General features: G+C 36.6%; 1 protein-coding gene across 1 annotated transcript; it reads left to right on the top strand.

Moving 5' to 3' along the window:
• Nucleotides 1-411: 411 nt before the first annotated feature.
• Nucleotides 412-18103, top strand: EFHB (EF-hand domain family member B). Its single transcript, XM_035319572.1, has 13 exons — nucleotides 412-809; nucleotides 1088-1150; nucleotides 2040-2183; nucleotides 3257-3437; nucleotides 4981-5091; nucleotides 7050-7179; nucleotides 7642-7725; nucleotides 9123-9190; nucleotides 10552-10706; nucleotides 11072-11279; nucleotides 11657-11860; nucleotides 13406-13587; nucleotides 15706-18103. The coding sequence occupies exons 1-13, from the start codon at nucleotides 744-746 to the stop codon at nucleotides 15859-15861; spliced, it is 1752 nt and encodes a 583-aa protein (XP_035175463.1). The 5' UTR covers nucleotides 412-743; the 3' UTR covers nucleotides 15862-18103.
• The last annotated feature ends 2174 nt before the right edge of the window (nucleotides 18104-20277 follow it).

The following is a 20277-nucleotide window of genomic DNA, read 5'->3' as shown; positions in this document are numbered from 1 at the left end:
TATGTTAACAGTTTCTATTCATGAAAAAGGGCACCAGCAATGGTCAGAGCTAAGTAATAGCTGAGGATAATGTATGTTACCTGGAGAAGATAAAACTACTCTCACATGGGTAAGCTGATCACACCACGGGCACGTATTGCTGATGTCCCTGACCATCGGAGCAGGTTGTCAGGTGTCCCTGATGTCTGGTTGGCGGTTCACCAGAGAGCAGTCATCACTGGCCTCCGATCTTGTGTTTGTAGGACAAGTTCCAAGCAGTACAGCAGTCATTGAGCCACCTTCCTGTAAAATCCTTATCAAACAAATGTTAGAGCTACGACTAAAATGGCATCAGCTGGTAATATTTGTTAATTAATTATGGGTAAGGTCTGTATGTTTACCTAAAATCAGCTTTGCTACCTAGGAGGATGGAGAATGGAACAGGATGTGATTAAATTTAGATGTTTTGCTGGGAGGAAAGCGAGCATTTACTAAATGTCATCTGAGAGGGAGCTGGGCTTTCTGAAAGCAGCTGGGCTTCTAAGCGACAGTGAAAGTTGGTCGGGTTTGCCAAAGCTGCTTTTCTGAGCTAATCCCTGTCCGTTTCCACAAGGCAAATTAACACTCGTATTAGCGTTCCTCCCGAGGGGCCGGGGCCAGGAGGCCGCCGGCGGGCGCTGGCCGTGAGGGAGGCTCGGCCGGAGCCGGCGGTGCCGCCCGGGGCGCGGCCGTTACCAGGCCAGCGGTGAGGGCCCCGCGCCGCCATGGCAGGGCCGCTGCGGCCGGTGTACGAGGGGCGGTTCACAGACAGGTTTCCACACATCTCGGCCGTGAGTGCCAGCGCTGGGCTGGGGGGGGGGACCCTAGGGGCTGCCCGCCGGCTTTCTGCGCCTTCCCAGGACTACGGTCTGGCTGTGGGCTGAGGGTAGCCAGAGTAGGGGCAGCAGGTGGGCCGCATTCACTGCGGTTACGGCTTGTCCCGAAAATAAATCCGCGGGCTCCTTTTTGTCATCATGTGGACAGTTTGCCAACACCTCGTGTGAGGTGTCACAACCCAGTTTGACCAGTTTGACTTGGTTACACCTCATTTTTCGCTTGTGTTGCATAGGCTGGGAAGTTGTTTCCAACTGGCGATACGGCTGCGCGTTGCCTCACTGAGATTGTACCCAGGGTGAGTTTGCTTTTCAGATGCTCCTTGTTAAGCTTTGGTAATGATTTCATATGACTGATTGTGCCTATATGACATACAGGCCCTAAGTCTGTTACTTCTGTTCATGCTGTCTTTATAAATAATCAGTGAAACCTCGGCAATTTTTTCCCTTCTCTTTAGAAACTGCTAATTTCATTTTTTTTTTTTTTAATGTTAATAGTTTTTGTTTAAAGGGAAGAAGCTGCTAGCTAAAGAAGCTAGTAGGATTCTAAAATGTTAGTTATTTTTCCATCTGCACGCTTTACAAAAAAACATGCCTCCTTTATTTTACTCTTTTTTTTTTTTTTTTTTTTTCCTGTTGATACAATTACAGTGATCATTATGACTTCTGATGGAGGACCTTTCTACTTTATCAAGGCTGCCCTGTTAGAGTTGTGATCCCCACTGGCCGTTGCAGGTGTCCGTGAAGAGTCAGAGGCCTTTGAAACACAAACATCCCCTTAGTGTCAGCTCTCCCTTTAAACGTGCTTAAAGACCAATACAGTGGTTAAATTCATTTCTGCAAGTGACTCGCTGATGAGGGACTTGTGAATTATGTTGAGTGTTTCTGAAGCTTGTAACATAACACATGTAAAGAAGCTCTTATTTGTCTTAAAGCCTAAAGCAGAAATGTGAAACTTAGGCATTCTCTTGTGACTTCTGTTGGTGCTGTGATGAAATGTAAGCTGGGCTGTGTAGACCTTGTGTTCAGAATATTAATATCTGCAGGAATGCAGACATGTTTTATTGTCTTAAAATGTCTGTTTTGCTCTTACATCTGTGAAATCACACTGAATTGGCTGTGGTATGTTTTCATTAATACTTTATGGAAAACTGCTGTAAAGCTGTTTTTTCTTTGCCTTACATATAGCCCGTTACTCCAACTATTGTGCGAAAGTTTCGAAATACGACAAATCCAGCTCCTGGTGTTGAAAGAATATTCTATGGCAGAGCGGATGATCCTGACATTGCAGCTCACTTGACACACGGCATACAGTCACGTTCTTCACTTGGTGTAAGAATGTGTCTTGTTTCCTTTTGTTTAAGAATGAACTGCTTAAGAACATAGTTAGTAAAAGCAACTGATTTCTTTGTGATCAGGGCTAAACGTTTGTAGCTGAGTGATCACTTTGTGGCATTTCGCTGCTGCTGTGAATTATCTGAACTCTGAGGTTAATTCATAAGATTTAGTTAGTATAATTGAAATAGTAAAGTAGTTGAAGTTCAATCACTTTTGTTGAATAACTTTTGGAATGACTACTGAATTATTCATTTCATTTCGACATTTAACCCATCATCTTCTACCCACATTTTTTTTATGCTTCCCTCTTTCCTAACAACAGAGGTAAAATCTGTTGTGCTATTAGCAATAGAACTATGATCTGAGAATATACTTATAGTTCAGCATAATTTTTCTGTATTCTCTAACTTTTGGGTTGAAAATGATTTTGTTAGATAAAAAAGTACTATTTTGGATATGGCAGCCTATTTTGTGCGTAGTCCACACAAATTATTTTTATAAGATGTAATCAAACAACCAAAGAGCTCATTGATGATGATGATTTTTATCTCATAATTATTGTTCGAATAATTGATCTCTAAAAATAATAATTGTGTCAGTAAATACCGTTTGCTGATTCATTTTGGCAGCAGGTCAATAATAAACCCTCTTTTGGGTCCCCATTACTTTGATGGGTAGTCTGAAAAATAAAATGACTTGAGAAGATCAAAGTTCCCTGTTTTGACATTTTTTAAACACTTTTTTTTTTTTCTGAGAAGCTGCAGTCTGAAATTTTGTTTATCAACAAGTGGAAAAAACTTGCACAAAATTTAAAAGTTCTGTTTTACAATATGTACTTTATTTCTGGAGATTTGACATAGCATTGGTTATTAGTGACCTTACCTCACAATGCAGTTCTGTTGTGCAAATTGGTAGATAAAATTAGGTCAGTCTGATCATCTAAGATTTTACTGCAACTCTTACTATCAAACTGCTCTTCTTGTGTGTGTTTGAGGGGGTAGCCGTACTGATGTGTGAACAATTAAAATTTGTTTTTCTGCCTTTTGTGTTGTTTGTGACCTCTTTAGGCAGCTTCATTGATAAATCCACTTCCTAAAACTAATTTTCAACAAAAAATACAAGATAGAAAAGAAGCAATCTACTTCAGTAACCGTGAAACACCCTTGGGCAAATCACATGATCAGTCTCTTATGTTACCTAAGGGCTTAGATCTAACTAATACTACATTTGGAACAAAAATCATCCAAGGTAGGAAAATTAGTGTTAAAAATGGTTCTCTGAAGTATGAGATAACCTGCAATTTAATATTTAGCATATATTGCATGCTTCCAACAGTTCTGGTTTCATAGAAAACTTGCTATAACGGGTATTGAAATGGATGCAAATATACTAGTATCTTTTCAGTAATGATGAAAAAACGGGCTACTGAAAACATTTTGTAACTAGTAGGGCTTTTTTTCTTTTAACAAAAGATATTATCTTGACCAGTGAATCTTTCCTCCGCAGGTAGGAGCCAATAACGTATGTGATGACCATGCAGTCACCTTGCAACAGGCTCATCTCAGTTTCTCTGACCTAGTCCCATGTCATATCATAGAATCACAGAATTTCTAGGTTGGAAGAGACCTCAAGATCATCAAGTCCAACCTCTGACCTAACACTAACAGTCCCCACTAAACCATATCCCTAAGCTCTACATCTAAACGTCTTTTAAAGACCTCCAGGGATGGTGACTCCACCACTTCCCTGGGCAGCCCGTTCCTATGTCTAACAACCCTTTCGGTAAAGAAGTTCTTCCTAACATCCAACCTAAAACTCCCCTGGTGCAACTTAAGCCCATTCCCCCTCGTCCTGTCACCAGGCACGTGGGAGAACAGACCAACCCCCACCTCGCTACAGCCTCCCTTCCTGTACCCGTAGAGTGCAATAAGGTCACCCCTGAGCCTCCTCTTCTCCAGGCTAAACAGTCCCAGCTCCCTCAGCCGCTCCTGGTAAGACTTGTTCTCCAGACCCTTCACCAGCTTCGTTGCCCTCCTCTGGACTCGCTCAAGCACCTCCATGTCCTTCTTGTAGCGAGGGGCCCAAAACTGAACACAGTACTCGAGGTGCGGCCTCACCAGAGCCGAGTACAGGGGGACAATCACTTCCCTGGACCTGCTGGCCACGCTGTTTCTTATGCAAGCCAGGATGCTTCTGGCCTTCTTGGCCACCTGAGCACACTGCTGGCTCATATTCAGCCAACTGTCAACCACTGCTCCCAGGTCCTTCTCTGCCAGGCAGCTTTCTAACCACACATCTCCCAGCCTGTAGTGCTGTTTGGGGTTGTTGTTCCCCAGGTGCAGGACCCGGCCCTTGGCCTTGTTGAACTTCATACCGTTGGCCTCGGCCCATCGGTCCAGTCTATCCAGATCCTCCTGCAAAGCCTTCCTACCCTCAAGCAGATCGACACACGCACCTAACTTGGTGTCGTCTGCAAACTTGCTGAGGGCGCACTCGATCCCCTCCAGATCATCGATGAAGATGTTAAAGAAGACTGGCCCCAGTACCGAGCCCTGTGGGACTCCACTAGTGACTGGCCTCCAACTGGATTTGACTCCATTCACCACAAAATTTGACTCCATTCACCGCAAAATTTGACTCCATTCACCACAATCATCATGCTGTGAGATTCATACTGCTTTTCTAGTTTGGTGGAACCATTGTACTTCCACATTATTAGCATCTTCTCTAACAGGATATTGTTTAAAATTTAAAAACAAATAAACCCATATATATGTTCCTTGCTTTTCAGATGCACCAGCTGGGGAGCTTATAAATCCACCAAAAACTTTTGAGGAAGTTGATAAAGAAGCCAGAAAAGGACATGATCTGTATGTTGTGTCGCACAATGATTATTATGCGGGTATGTTCAAAGGCTAGTAAGAAGTCCTATAAAAAGACCTAATATGAATAATGTTAATTAAACCTCTTTGTGTCTTCGGAACTTATTGGGCATTACTTTTTTGAGATAAAAGCTATTACTTTTTACTTCTTTACTAATATAATATAAATTACTTTAAAAAGTAATGATGTGAAAAAAATCAGATATACAGCTGAAAGAACATTACCTGTTTCTATAATGGTAGGTCACTTCATTGTGGGTCTAGTAGGTAGTGTAAGAGATTAATAAAGGAGTTGAAAAACTGATTTCTTCTGGGTGCAATTTGAAAAGCAGGATATTTCCAAGAAAGAAGGTTGGTTAGTGAGTTTGTCATTTTCTATGCCTTTGAGAGCAATCTGAGGTTTAGAGCCATAGACCGTAAGCCCAACTCATCCCAGTACTTTAGACCTTTGTGTTTTATTAGGATCCCAACAAAATTTCAGGTCACCTAGACTTCTTGACAGGGAGCTCAGCATCAAGCTCTGTTTACAACAAGGAATTTCAGGTTGCTGCCTGTCTCTGTGGAATGCAAATTCCCCAGCTTGCATTATAGTGCCTGCATGTCTTTGCTGCTGCCCTTACAGTGGGCTCTACCTCCACTGCTTCAGACTTGGGAGGCTATACTTGAAGTGGTCTGCTCACTTTAGGTTACCCTATGTTTCATAGGTCTACACGGGAACAGAGTGACAAATATGCAGGACATGTTACTTTTGCTGCCACTTCTATTTTTTCCCAGTTCCATCCTTTCCACTTACACTGCAAGACTAATGTTGCTGGTCTATAAAATTGGCATTACAATAAAATTGCCCATTGTGCTAGTACAAACAATTTTATAGGTGGTGGCGTAACCCATAAGAAACTGATACAGATATTTCGGTTGTAATAATGTAAACTTCATATGGAGGTTCTTATGGAGAAGTAAAATTATGGTACATTGTTATCTCACTGAGGAATTCTGCTCATGCAGAATATGGTACTATTGCTCTAAATTGGTGAAACTTGTAATGTTATTTCCCCTCCTCCCCAACTTTATTAGGTGTTCTAGTGGAACTATCTGTTTCTGTCTGCTTCATAACTTCTATGCACAGGATCATGGAGAGGTCAAGCCAACTGAGCAGCTGGAAGACTGTTTATGTAGAAGGAAAAAAAACCTCAACTATGTGTTCCAGCTCTGAATAACATAAAAATCCCCTGCTGAAATCCAGCCAGAAGAAGCCTTTATTAAAAAGTGCATGAATAATATTTTTTGAAAGTTTTTGTTGAAATTCTTTTCAAAAGGTGATTGAGGAAAATAGGAAAAATATGTACTTTGTGTAAGCAAGCTACAAGCATGTGACATTCTAGTATGTGAAACTTCATTTTACAGGCAAAGCTGTGTTAACAGATTCATAAACAAGTAGGGCAACATCTTGTTTACTGTGAAGTCAGTGGAAATATTCCTATTGAAATCAGTATAGCAAGAGTATATCTAAAAGTGCAGCAGATCAAAAATATTTTTTCCTTTTAGTATTATTACTTTAACAAATAATAAATTTGATGGTATTTGGTGTATGTTTCAGCCTGAGTACAGACATAAAGTGCTTTTGTTTGCATGATTAGGCAATCTGGTATTTTTTTCATTCATTCTGTTGGACTTGTCTTTAGCCTTTATTCAGACATAAAAGAAGGTGTAATGGATATCCAGCTATTTTATAACTTGGATAGTTTTTGAGGCTTTTTTGTTGCCTTTTGTCCTATCTTTTGACAATGAAATTAATCTTAAATACTTAAGTATTGCATGTGTTACACAAATTTTATGTCTTTGACAAGAATTGTTAATTATTTGCTTTATTTACTGTTTTATGAATTAAGGTATCTATTTTAGTGTATTAGTATATTTCTCTTAATGAAGTATTTTAAACAAATCAAAATGTTTCCCTCCCACCCACCCCTCACCGCAGGAGAAGCAATAAATAGGAAGTATGACTCACCAAACTTCAACAAGTCTTTTGTGTATGGAATAGAAACCCCTCACTTCAAAGATGGACGAAATGTATCCAAATCCTTAAATTGGCTCTGTGATCTGCAAGGGTAAGTTGCCATGAGTTAGCTAGTTTGAGGTGTGAGTTTTAAATAGTCTTCATATATGAAGTCTAGTCTTCATATTTATATATATATAGTCTATATATAGACTATATATAGTCTTCATATATATGAATAGTCTTCATATTTGAATATAATTTTTCATCTTTCAATCCTGTCCTTCGGTTTGTTAGCCATATTGAACTGAATAGATAAAGGCAAGAAGTATTTTTCAAAATAATTTATCCAAATCAGTTCTACCATAGTATGGCAGCACAGTACTTGGCATTTCTTCAACATTACTTAAAGGCCTCTTTATTTTTTGAAATAGCAAAACTTCCCAATTACTCAATTTGCTTTTCGTGTGAAAGAGTTGCTGTTTTCTTCTAGCATATATTATTTTTTAATGTTATTGAGCAGTTATTGAATACTATTAAACAACTGTTTGAGAATTATTTTCAAATTTTATAGGAAAAAAGCAGCAAAAATTGTATCCAAAAGAAGTGATGATTTCAAGGAAAAATTTCAACCTCAGGTTGGAAAAGTCCTTGATCCGTAAGTAAGCAAAGATACCTTCCAGGAACAAGGTTTCACTCCCATATGCCAAGTCCCCAATGTCTTGTTTTAGATCACCTGTATTCATATGGAAAAGGACATGACACTAAATTGTAACATTATCTAGTAGCATGCCTTAATCCAGTTGAGTCATTACAATGCTTCATGAACCTCAGGTGATCTGTAATAGTTTTTTAAGTTCACAAAACAGTGTTTATGGAGCATTGCAGTTGTCTTAAGGCAAATGGTGGTCAGGATCCAGCAGTGCTGTAATTCTGGGGTTCCTGAATGTATACTGTCTGTCTGTATCCATACTGCTCAATGTATACAATGTATACTGAATGTATACAAAGGCTGTCTTTGTAGTTGTATGGTATTTCTGTATAGTTGGAGACCCGCAAACAAGACTATTGACTTTGGTAGTCAAATTTAATTTTAAGGTCAAGATCACAGACTTAAGTGACTCTGGAGACTATGCCCTTGGTACCTATAGAAGGTGAATGTTTTCCCTTTCTGTAGGGAGAGTCACTTTCTCCTGTGTCCTTCATGGTGTGCTTACTGTGAAGGAGATCTGGATTGTGAGCAACATGAGGCAGTGTAATCAGTCAGAGAATCTAGGTTGCAGTGCAAGCTCAAATTCAGCACTAATATTACCAGTTAGATACAAAGCTCAGTTTATTTTGTGAATTTTGCATCATCCTAATGCTATTTGTTATAGGAAATCTAGTAGTATTTAGATTACTGTGCTTCCATCTCTCAGTATGGTTTTCCTTTTTTTTGTGAGCAACAACTCTTTTCAAATTTGATGGTGGTTTCTGATTCACGTAACAAAGCTTTAATTATTAAACATGCAGAAAAAGTGGATATTGAATCTTTTCCAAATTAAGGAATAAGTTTTTAATGTTAACATCAGCATCTTAATTTTCTGTTTAAAAAAAATGGGGCCAAATTTTCTAGAGGAAATTGGCTTGGTTGCTATTCTTTGTAGATACAGCTTTGGTTATGAAAAAGCAGAGGTGTGTTGCCCTGAACATTATTAATATCTGACAGGTGTGCTGTAAGGGTTTTTCCTCACTTATTTCTGTCATTTTCATAGAAAAATTATTTTAGCATTAAAATGTGTTTTTTTTTTGTTTTGTTTTTTATCTTTTTAAACATTTCTGATTAATAATGTTTACATTTGGTTGTGTTTAGCAGCAGAAGTTCTAAGTAGGTTTATAAAGGGATGCTTTTCTGCAGTTGCAACTTCAAGTAGCGATGAAAAAAATTCAGGTGAACTATGTGTATCATTCCTAATTATATAACAGATGATCACATTTCTTTACTAATAGCTTAAGGTTTATTTTTACTGTTAATAAACTACTTTACAATTAACAAAGAAATGTGCATATTGACAGTATAGCAGAAACTATGAATGTTCCCCCAGGCCATACATTTGGAATGTTACTCCGTCCAGATGAATGTGGTAAGTCTTGTAGTTGCAGAATAAAATCTTATCTTGTTGATGAAATGATGTTGAAGTAATTACTGTTAATTGTGTAGTGAATAATTTTCCTAAAGTCTTAGAGGTAACACTAAATTTTTGGAGGGGCAATTTGAAAAGGAATAAAGAAAATTTGGTTTGGGGATTTTTTTTTTTTTTTTTTTAAGCCCCTGTATCTGAATGGAAATGAAACAGGAAGCAAAGAAGGCAGCAAGCTCATATTGACATTTAAGTGACAGAGTTAAATTGTGTCTTTCCTCATAATGATTTTTCTAGTAGTTCTACAAAAAGAGTAAAAATAACAATCAATAAATGAGAAAAATAAGAATTTATTGAAGGTGGTAGAGAGACAAAACAATAAAAAAAATCATTTTCATTATGGTGAAATTTTGAAAGCTACTCAACTCAAATAGCAATTGTGGGAATTGATGATATTTTAATGTAACTACTAATGACTTGGAAATTGCAGTGAATAATTAAGCAAAAAATGTAAGTGGCTCAAAAGTATTTAATCAGTCAAGACCAGAGAACTTTGTTTAAATTCTACATGAGCCTGTGTATATGCTTTACTATGCAGGGTAATAAAGTTAAATATGTTGAATGTGTAGGTATGCTTGTCCTATAAGGAACTTCAGAAGAACTGATCAAACAAATTTAAAAGAAGGCAGAATGACAGCTAAAATTCATTCTTAACAAGTAGAAAATAATGCATGCATATTCCTGTTTGCATGGGATTAGATGAACTACTACTATGTAATAACTGGACTTTGAATTAACTTCTTGTGCTCCAGAAAGTGACTTCAATGTAATAGTGAGGACTTGGATGAAAACTGTAGATCAGTGTATCAAAGTGTTTGAAAGTAACCTAACAGTGTTAGGATACATAGGAAATGGGAAGAACAACACAGAAAGAGTACCTTGTCTTTTTAGAAATCACTGATATGTAAGTACGTGAAATATTACATTGAATTTTCCATCAATTCATGCAAGTATCTTGTAACATGACAAGTTTGAAATGATAGATTAATAATACATATTCTTTTGCTCTCAACTACCTGGATATAGAATAACTCTTAACTTCTCTCAGAAACTTTTGGAAGCAATGAATGGATTTGTGAAGCTATATTAAGATGCATGTTCTAATGTTCAATGTTAACTGCATGTGAGTAGTGAAATAATCACGTGGACCATTTGATCTTTGGATGGCCATATCAAATGTTCAGCAGTGCTGAAAATCAGTATCTTGAAACTGAAGTTCTTCTCCTCAAGACTCTAAGCCATTTTTTAAATTGTCTGTTTTCTGTATGTGTGAAACTAATTGAGGAAGTATTTATTTTTTATAGGAGTTGGCGATCTTCTTCACTGTAGGGCTCCAAGTGAGTTCCTTCGTGGCAAAGACAGAGAGAGAGCTGTGCTAGCTGCAGTTCGACAAAGTTTGAAGAAAGCTAACTATGAAAATTTTGATATGTTGCTAGAAGCACTTAGGCATTATGATAAGGTTAGTGCTTTCAAAAAAAAAAAAAATTGACATTAGCTCTTCTGTGTCGTGGAGATATAAACATGAAGAAACATAGTAATAATGGAATGGTTGATGCCTGACTTTCAAAAGGAATCTTGGTTTTGCCGCAAAATGTATGATTAGATTGCTGAGCACAAAAATAAACCATGAGTACATTTAAATTCAAAATCTGAACACAAGAATAATTTTCAATGCAAATAGTGATTTGAGATTTTTTTTAAAAAAGTCAATGTGACAGTGTAAAAAAAAACAAAAAAACAGCAATGTTACTCTTCTAAAATAATATAGCTGGGTATGTATGTTGGAACATTTTTATAATAGTTGTTGTAAATACTTTTTAATAGGATGGTAATGGAATGATAGACAAAGATGACCTGCGGAAGTCCTGTTTTCAACTTAATCTGAACCTAGATGATGAGCTCTTGGATTCCTTATTTGACTATTGTGATTTGGATAAAGATGGTCTAATCAGTTATCTGGAGTTTGCAAACTTTCTTAACTGGAAAGACAAAATGGCTGTTAAAGAATTTGAAGAAAAAATAATTACAAAAGGTAGGTGAGTTAATACTGGAAAACTGTGTAGATGATCTTGTTCTTACAACAGCTATTGAAAGGACCCTGCTGAAGTAGAGTAGGTGCTCCTTTAGAAGAATAGGATTTTGAGGGTCCTTTCCTTCCAGGCAGTGGTAGCAGGAGATAGCAGAACCTTAGATATAAACGTATTTCAGAAGCCAAGAGTTTTGTTGCATTTAGAGAAAATAAAAATTGCCAAGAATCATTATAAAATATGCAAATTAATTAATTTATGTCATCTACTTTATAGTTTCTCAAGGATTCAAGCAATGTTGCTTTTTATTTGTTTGTTTTTATCTCTTGCTTTATAATGTGCTGATAATAAATCCTGGCTGTTCCAAAATTTTTGCTTACAGGGAAAAAAATAAATGCTCCTGCTCTGTCTGGCACAAATGCAGATGATGAACCACTGCTGAAGCAGGAAGATCTTGTATTAAAAGAACCAGGAAGCTCAGAGAAGACACCAAAAACACTTACACGACCATCAGACAGTGTATTTGCAGATTATCAAACAACTTCTTCTCAGTATAATGCTGTAGTAGGTGGTCTCCCAACAACCTGTAAGTACAATGGACCGTACCGCTCACTTCTAAGCATTATTTAAGACAAAATCAGGAACAAGTTTGAAGAGTACACTGGTGCTGATACTACTAATTCACAATAGTGAAATAAATTATTTAATCTAGGTTTGTTTAGGATTGTGGCCTGGAAGTTTCCATGGCTTGGATGTATGACATGGATAATCCATTCAAAATTTGAAATTTAGTCTAGATGTGCAAAACCTTTGACACTGTCCCGCATGACGTCTTTGTCTCTATGTTGGAGAGACATGGGTTTGATGGGTAGAACACTCAGTGGGTAAGAAATTGTGTAGGTGGTCACGTTCAAAGAGATGCAGTCAATGACTGTCCAGGTGGAGACCAGAGACAAGTGGTGTTCCTAAAGAATCAGTACTGGGACTAGCATTATTTAATATCTCTTTTTGGTGACAAGGACAGTGGGTTTTAGAGCTTTGACAGGTTTGAGAAGTGGGCTCATATGAACTTGCAGGACATTTTACTTGACCTTCTTGAACTTCACCTGGGTCAGGGCAATCCCAAGCACGAGAACAGGCTTGGCAATGAGTGAGTTGAGAGCAGCCTGTCAGAAAAGGACTTTGGGGTGTTGACTGATTGAAAAACTGAATGTGAGCTGGTAATGTATGCTTGCAGCCCAGAAAGCCAACTGTATATTGGGCCACATCAGAAGAAGTGTGGCCAGTAGGTCAAGGGAAGTGATTCTTCCCCTCTACTCTGCTCTTATAAGACCTCACCTGGAGTATTGTGTTAAATTCTGGGGCCCTCAATCTAAGAAAGACGTAGACGTGTTTGAGCAAGTCCAGAGGAGGGCCACAAAGATAGGAGAGGTGCTCCAGCCCTCTGATCATGAAGACAGGCTGAAGGAGCTGGGGGTGTTCAGCCTAGAGAAGAGAAGGCACTGCAGAGACCTTATAGCAGCCTTCCACTACCTAAAGGTGGCCTATAGGAAAGATGGGGAGAGTAGTGATAGGACAAAGGGTAATGGCTTTAAACTAAAAGAGGGTAGATTTAGATTAGACATTAGGAAGAAATCCTCTACTATGAGGGTGGTGAGGTACTGGAACAAGCTGCCCAGAGAAGTTGTGTATTCCCCATCCCTGGAGGTGTTTGAGGCCAGGTTGGATCAAGTTTTGAGCAGCCTGACTTAGGAGAAGGTGCCCCTGCCCATGGTGTGTGTGGGTGGAATTAGATGATCTTTAAACTCCTTTCCAACTTAAACCATTGCATGATTCTATGCTTTTGAGAAATTAAGGTGGTAATTTTAGGATAAGATCATCTTGGAATCATCTGAAAATGTTTCTCACTGAAGTACTCAAATATTATTGCTGTATTTCCTGTTCTCAAGCTACATTATGTAGCTTGAGGTAGGAATTCTAAAAATAAGAAAAAAGAGAAGAGGAGGAAATTCTTGAAGTTATGTAGACAAAGCATCAAATTTGCTCTCATCCAATGCAAAATGTTATATCCTCCCTGGCAGTATTTTTACATACAGGCTTTTCCATACTGTCTGTTGATTGATTTCCACAGATTATCCAGTGTGTGGCATTCCAACTATTCGTTCAGATATTCCTGCTCCTCGAATTCGCCGCATCAGTGACAGAACTAATTATGGTGATGAGGCCAATGCTTATGCATTATTGTTCCCTTCTGTCTTCAGTCAAAAGGGAGTGTATGAAAAAGACTTTTTTAAAACAAGACCAAAGGCAGAGGTATGGTACTTTTTCTTCAGAACATTCTTCTGAGACAAATGTAATACTAGCCATGTGGGAGTGGAAAGCTGTATGATTAAATAGGTTGTAATATTCATTGTTCCAACACTGTCGTCTTTCTTTACACCCATTGAGACACTTGAAAAATACATGCTCTTCACATTCAAGTTATTCATAAAGATGGTTGATGTTCATTTTATTGAGATCTGAATTCCTTAAGTAATAGAAGGAAGTATGTTGAGTTGTAACTCATATGCTCGAATACTGTACTGAATGAGGGTTGGTAATTAATCTAGGACTTCGCAGCCTGTCTTCCATCATTTCTGCAATGTGAGAAGAACAGAGCAGCTGTGAAATTTTCATCCTTGGACATATTCAAATTTCTGAGCAATGACCTAAGTAATATGGTTTAAGGGTGAAGTTAGTCCTGCTTTGATTATATGGTTGGACAGATTAACTCCAGAGATCTCTTTCAACAGACATTATTGTATGATTCTATAAGTAGATAGAATACACAGTCTTAAAAAAAAAAAAAAAAAAAAAAAAAGCCCCAAAGGAAGAATTTTACACCTGTATAAAACTAGTTTCTATCACACAGGAATGTTCAGTGGAAAATTTTACCCAGGCTGTCTTCCCTCAAACTCCCAGGTTTTGTTAATGACAAATTACTAAAATTTTTCCATCTGAAATCTGTGGGCTGCTACCACTCTTATCTTACAGCCCAGAGTTCTTCAATCCTAAGTGGAAGGAACTTTGCTCCTTATTCAGTATTGTTTACTGCTTGGCTTCTTTATTTCTATGCCTTTTTAATGAAAAAAAAAAAAAAAACTAAGAAGATACGTAAGATTTATACGATTAATCATTTGAAATATGATTTATGAGACAATGCTAAAAAAAAAAATCCAATCTAAAATGAAAAAAGAAGCCGTGAAAACCTCTCCATCTTTACTAGTCGTTTTATTAGATAAATACTCAGTCATAAGGAAATGGGTTTGAAACTTGTGTATATGTTTTACAGAAAAGAGTGTTGCTAATTAGTGGCTGGAGAAGTAAAAGTTGTATTGTCATGTTCTATAAACATCCATAAAACGGCTCGTCAGAATGTCATGAACATGGGTACTTAGCATTTTATAACCCAGCTCTGAAGCAGGAAATCCATGCATGCAGAATATAGCTAACAGTAAATAGAATTCATGCTTCATTGAGAAGCCCATTATACCTGTCAAGCATTAGATAGAGCTCTTCTCTGAAGTTATAATGTGGCCTGAGATGTCATACTCTATTGTAGACTATATAGGCTATACAGCGTACAGTACTGAACCATCTTTGAGTGTGTTAAATCACCCAATACTCATGAAATAGATTAAATCAAAAGACTATCACTGACACCGAAGTATTTTGATATGGAACATTAATATTTTCAAATGTGTAAGTAAATGTTTTCAAATGTGTAATAGCTAACTAAATTATTTCAAAACCCAGATTCATATCATACTACCAGTTTTTGAAATGACCTGTAGAAATGAATGAGAACTCTCTTCTTTTGTCTTATGAAGAGATGCTTTATAGTTGGAGTGCTTAAAGAAACTGCTTTATAGTCAGGGTGTCTTTAGGGCCTTCTATTTTCTTCAGTGAAATTCATCATACTCTATAAAGAGAACAGAAGTTATTTAACCTAGTAGTAGCGTGTAATTTATATTCAACGTGATCATGTTGATAATAGGTAAGGGCCAGATTAACCTGTCTGTGCACTCAATCGTCAGTGGTTTAGTCAGTGATCATTTTATGGCTGTTGATGAGCTGGGACAGAGTTGGTTCTGGACATGTGGTTCTTTATGGTCCCTACAGTGTTATCTATATTTGATTTTTCAATGTTGAAGTTCTTTCAACATTATTAAGTGAAGTCATTTCTGTATACTACAGCTTTCATCCCAATAGGATTGTTTCACTTAAATGGGGGGAACTTCTTTTGTTAAGGGTGCAGAATGTGGTCTGTAGTTTTTAACTAAGAGAGGAAAAATATTGTTTGGGAAATAGATTGCCAATATATGTAAAAGCTGGACTCTATAGTTTAAAGAAAATCCCAACCAGAATTACTTGAGTTGCATTATTTTGTAGGTTGCACAAATTCTCCGCAACATTGGTATGAACATTTCAGATGAAAGATTTGAAGAAATATGGAAGCAAGCCTGTATGAAACAACAGAACGAAGAGGTTTGTGTACAAAATGTCAGGAGTATACTGGATGAGATAGATGCAACGCCCAAAGTCTAGAATTAGCAATTGTTTTGTGTGCATGTGATGCATATATTTAAATTGACATCAGTCATAATTTTGGTGCTGAATACAATAAACATTTAAAGTAAGATGTTTTTATATAACTAGAGTTCATTGTTTATTGTCTTTCTGAATACTGCATTCACCACAAATTTATATAAATGTTTCTGCCCTAGTTGCAGTTACTAGGAACTGTTATCTGTATGAAGAAAAGAGGATACATATACAACATGTTTGTGAAAAGAATTCAAATTTTTATCTTACATTCATTATTCTGTTATATTTTTTAAACATTGTTTTTATATCTAAATCATAGTACTTTAGAAATGGACACTTCTGCACTTAGGATTTTTCTCTCTCTGCAAGACCTCTTAAAGATAATTATCATAGAAAAACATCTAGCCTTTTTTCTAGTGTTCTGTAACTTCTTGTTAGTAAAATGGTAGCAAACAGAGAATTGACCAGGGTGTTATTTGATGTGTTTAAAAATCCGTGTGACAAAGTGCTGACAGTAAGATACTTAGTCATGGGTGTGGGGTCTAATGCATTCTCATGAAGTAGACACCATAAGTATCAATCTATTAAGTGCAAAAAGAAATGCCCAGTTGTGTGGCAGAGGGCTCATATTCTATATCCCAGCTTATGGCTATTAGGTACTAGTTTTGAATCTTCACAATAAAAAAGAATGGGTTTTTAGAAGAATATGTGCATGTTACATAAAAATACAGACTAAATAGTCAGAGAAGTTTGGGAGGTCTTTCATAATGCTAACTGTTCCCCTTTGGCTAGTGCAATTTCTTGGGAATAGTGAATCACTATGGAAATCTCAATGAATGTATTATGAAGTAAAGTAAGAATAAACAATAGAAAGTAAATAATACTAAAATCTGCAACTGTGAATTCAAGTGTTCATTCTTTACCTACTTTACTGAGTTTGGTATGAAACAAATGGAAAGTGTTTGGTATTGGCAGTGGGAATAATTGCTTTTAGATTTTTTTTTTTCTTTTCAATTGAAAAAAAAAAAAGAAAAGAAAAATCCTTGCCCAATGTGATTGTAGAATACAGGATTTCAGGAATGGTACTGCTTTCTCACCTGTCAGTGCTTCCAATATGTTCCAATAGCAAGATTTAAAGGATTATTGGATGTTGGTTGCCAAAATTGTTACCAAGTTCTAAAATGTAAGTGAAGGTTGTATTTATTTTAAATACTAAGAATGAATGTGTAATGTCAGTTTAAAATTTAGTTGTATTGCTTTTTTCACTTAGCACTTGTGATTGTTGAGCTTACTCTTTCACTGATTTTCTATGAGCTTGTAATTTACTGGTTTATACAAAAAGATCTCACTTCTGGATCACATAACAACAGAAAATGCTGAGTCAAGTAATTGTGAAGTTTTAGCAATGAAGGGTTCAGTGACTCATCTTTTTAATTATTATTGCAGCATTTTAATAGTAGCTGTCTTGCATCAAGTAGAAAAAATGTGCTTTCTGGTATCTCCAGGGAGCAGGTGGTGGAAATCTTTCCTGCTGTGAATTAAAGTTGTTCTGTGCTTTTGTTGACTTGCCTTCCTATCCTTCTGGATCTCTGTGCATGCACTGGGAAGTGTGCAGAAAGCAGACTGATGATCTGAAGTGAAATCATGACAGAAAGATGAATGTACTGTTAATTTAAAATCACATTTATTGCGTCAGGATTTAACCACCTCGGTGCAGTTCCCTAGAGCTCCTCTGCTCATACAAGGTGGGAGGGGAAGAAACCTTTACCTTCACGTGGTCCAATTCCAAAAGTATCACACAGAATTACTGTTAAAGAACATATTGCTGTTCTTGTTCAATAAAAAATTTTGGGTGAAAAGTTTAAACTTACTTCAGAGAAAAATGAGGAAAAAATCAGATGTGAATATTCATAGAAGAGATTTGTGTTTGTTCAGCAGTTAAAAACTGTATACCATATTTTTGAATCTACTGTAGAGATGCCAACTTTCATTTGTTTATTTTCAGTAGAATATTTTCCTTTGTCAGTGAAACAGATTTAACATTGTTCTTGGGCAGTCAGCTAAGTAAGTCTATAATAATAATTTAAAAAAAAGACCAGTTTTAGCTTTTTTTTGCAACTATGTTTCTGACCTCATACGAAAGGTTTCCTTTTGAGTTTGTGTTCTATATGTACTGGAAGTGCTGTTCTCCTAAACTTACCTCTTTTATAGAGGTAAAGAGAATAAAGGCTTAATCACTGCACAGAGCTGTAAATTCTACTTGTAGGTTCTTGTTTTCCATTACATGCATATGAGACCTCTGAAAGATTTATTTTCTGTGACAGAGCCAGTTAATTCTGTGGAGTTAATTCTGTGCCAGTTAATTCTGTGGAGTTTCTGAATCCTTTTGTTTGCTTCCCATTGTTAAATGCTTTATGCACAGAGTCTTGGTGAAGATCTTTATATTTCATTTTTGTCTTTACAACATGTTTGAATTCAAAGATATATTTATAAACTTTTAAAGCTCCAAGTTGTGTTTGTGGTTTTGAGGTTCCTGTGGGCCATATCCATGGCGAGGTTTTCTGGAAACGGTTAGCAAAACAACCTTCACTGACTTTAAAAACCATTCATTCTAAGAACAAACACGAATTTAGCACTCAAGTAGATTTTATTCTTTTAACAGCTACATTACAAAACCACAGGGACTATAAGTGTGTTGACTTTGTAGACAAAACAAGTAAACAGAAAATTCTGATATAGGTAAGTGTTTGGGGAAAAAAAAAAAATCTGTTTGGCCAAATTTTCTTCATAGAATTTTCTTAAAAGTAGGCACTAGCTAAAATTCACAGCACATTCAGATGTTAATATGCTCTCTCTCTCCATTCATTTTATCTGTGTATCACCACAAATAGTAGTCCAAAGAATAGCAGATTTATTAAATAATGCATTTTTAATTGGTTTTGTCAAGTGAATTCTTAAGTTTATCTTAGAGCAATTGTGGTGTTTTCCAGTGACAGAGTTGGAAGTTTTTCCTTCTATAGAGCATTTTCTTCCTCCAGAAAGCTATGCCAGAAATACTGACTTTCAATAGTGGAAAACACTAACCTGTAAAAGATAAGGCTGAAGATTTGAATGTGCAAAATTATTTGTTATTTTTATATTTCTGACTTTTAATCTCTAAATGTGAATATTAGCATAGATAAGACTACAGTTAATGTGGCATTTGGCAGTGACTTCTGCTATGTAAAGCAGCTGCTGGACTCAATTATTCTCGTTACTGTTGTCTAATGGAAAAAATCCTACTGTGCAATGACTCATGTTTGGGATGCTGAAAAATCCAATCCACTGTTTCACAGAAATCTACAAGTAAGTGTAGATCTTGCCTCAGTGCTATTACTATGTAACATCAATATTATGTCTTACAAGGATTAAAAACTTTATTTTTTTTTTTCTTCCCAGTAAGTAAAATTACTGAGAATTGCCAATTTTAGTGATTTACCTGACTTAAGTAAATTTTCTAGTCCTGGAACTCATTTTTGTCAGTGAAAGGCCAGTTTTTGTTTGTTTTTATTAGTTTTAAAACATCTCTGTTCAATTATTTAGGTAGTAAATGAAATGCTAATAATACTTATTTTTGCTGTGAATTCTTTACATGGTTGTCTAAGCAGAAAATTGGTTACCGGGGCAAAGTGCTCATGAATACAATTTAAGTCATTGTCTTGCTAACAAATATTAATAGGTAGGATGTTTTTGGAATGACTTGTATGGCTTAATTAGTTGGTGTTTTGCATTAGGAGGTATTTCTTTAGAAACTGGTTATTTGCATTTGATAATGTATTGTTGGGTACCATCTGCCTGTGTGGTTTTACCTGAATCTGCTGAATGGCCAGAATGGTTCTCTAACAGATGGGTAGGATTTGGAGCATGCCAAAGAACCACTAAATGCAATGTGGTAAGGATAGGATCTGTATTTCTTTATTACTGTTACAAACTGTATTAATTTTTGAAAATGCCAACGTAGATTATGCAAACATGTAGGAAAGATTTTGGCTTTTTGACCAAAATTAATCTGCACAGGGAAAGGTTAAAACAGTCTGTCTTCCAGTTTGCTAAGAGATGTTTTTGTTGATTTCTGCCAAATGCATGTGGTCTCTCTGAGAAGCTAGGAGTAGCTAGAAAACTTGTATATCCTAGGGCCACATTCCTATGATTTCCAAATACCTTGTCACATGCACAGAAAATACATATTCCTCAGATTTTAAGTAAATGCAGGTGTGAATTGAAATTATACTGTAGATTAGGTGGCAAATTCTATGGTACCTAAATAGTAAATCTTGGAGGTATTCCTCATATTTACAGAGCTCACTCATTCCAGTAGCTAAAGGGAAATTAAAACAGTAAAAATAAGACCTGGTCTGAAATAAGAGGAAGGCTTGG

This window comes from Oxyura jamaicensis, chromosome 2, assembly GCF_011077185.1.
Source record: "Oxyura jamaicensis isolate SHBP4307 breed ruddy duck chromosome 2, BPBGC_Ojam_1.0, whole genome shotgun sequence".
In the NCBI taxonomy this organism is placed as follows: domain Eukaryota; kingdom Metazoa; phylum Chordata; class Aves; order Anseriformes; family Anatidae; genus Oxyura; species Oxyura jamaicensis.
This window is presented reverse-complemented; position numbering and strand designations above follow the sequence as displayed.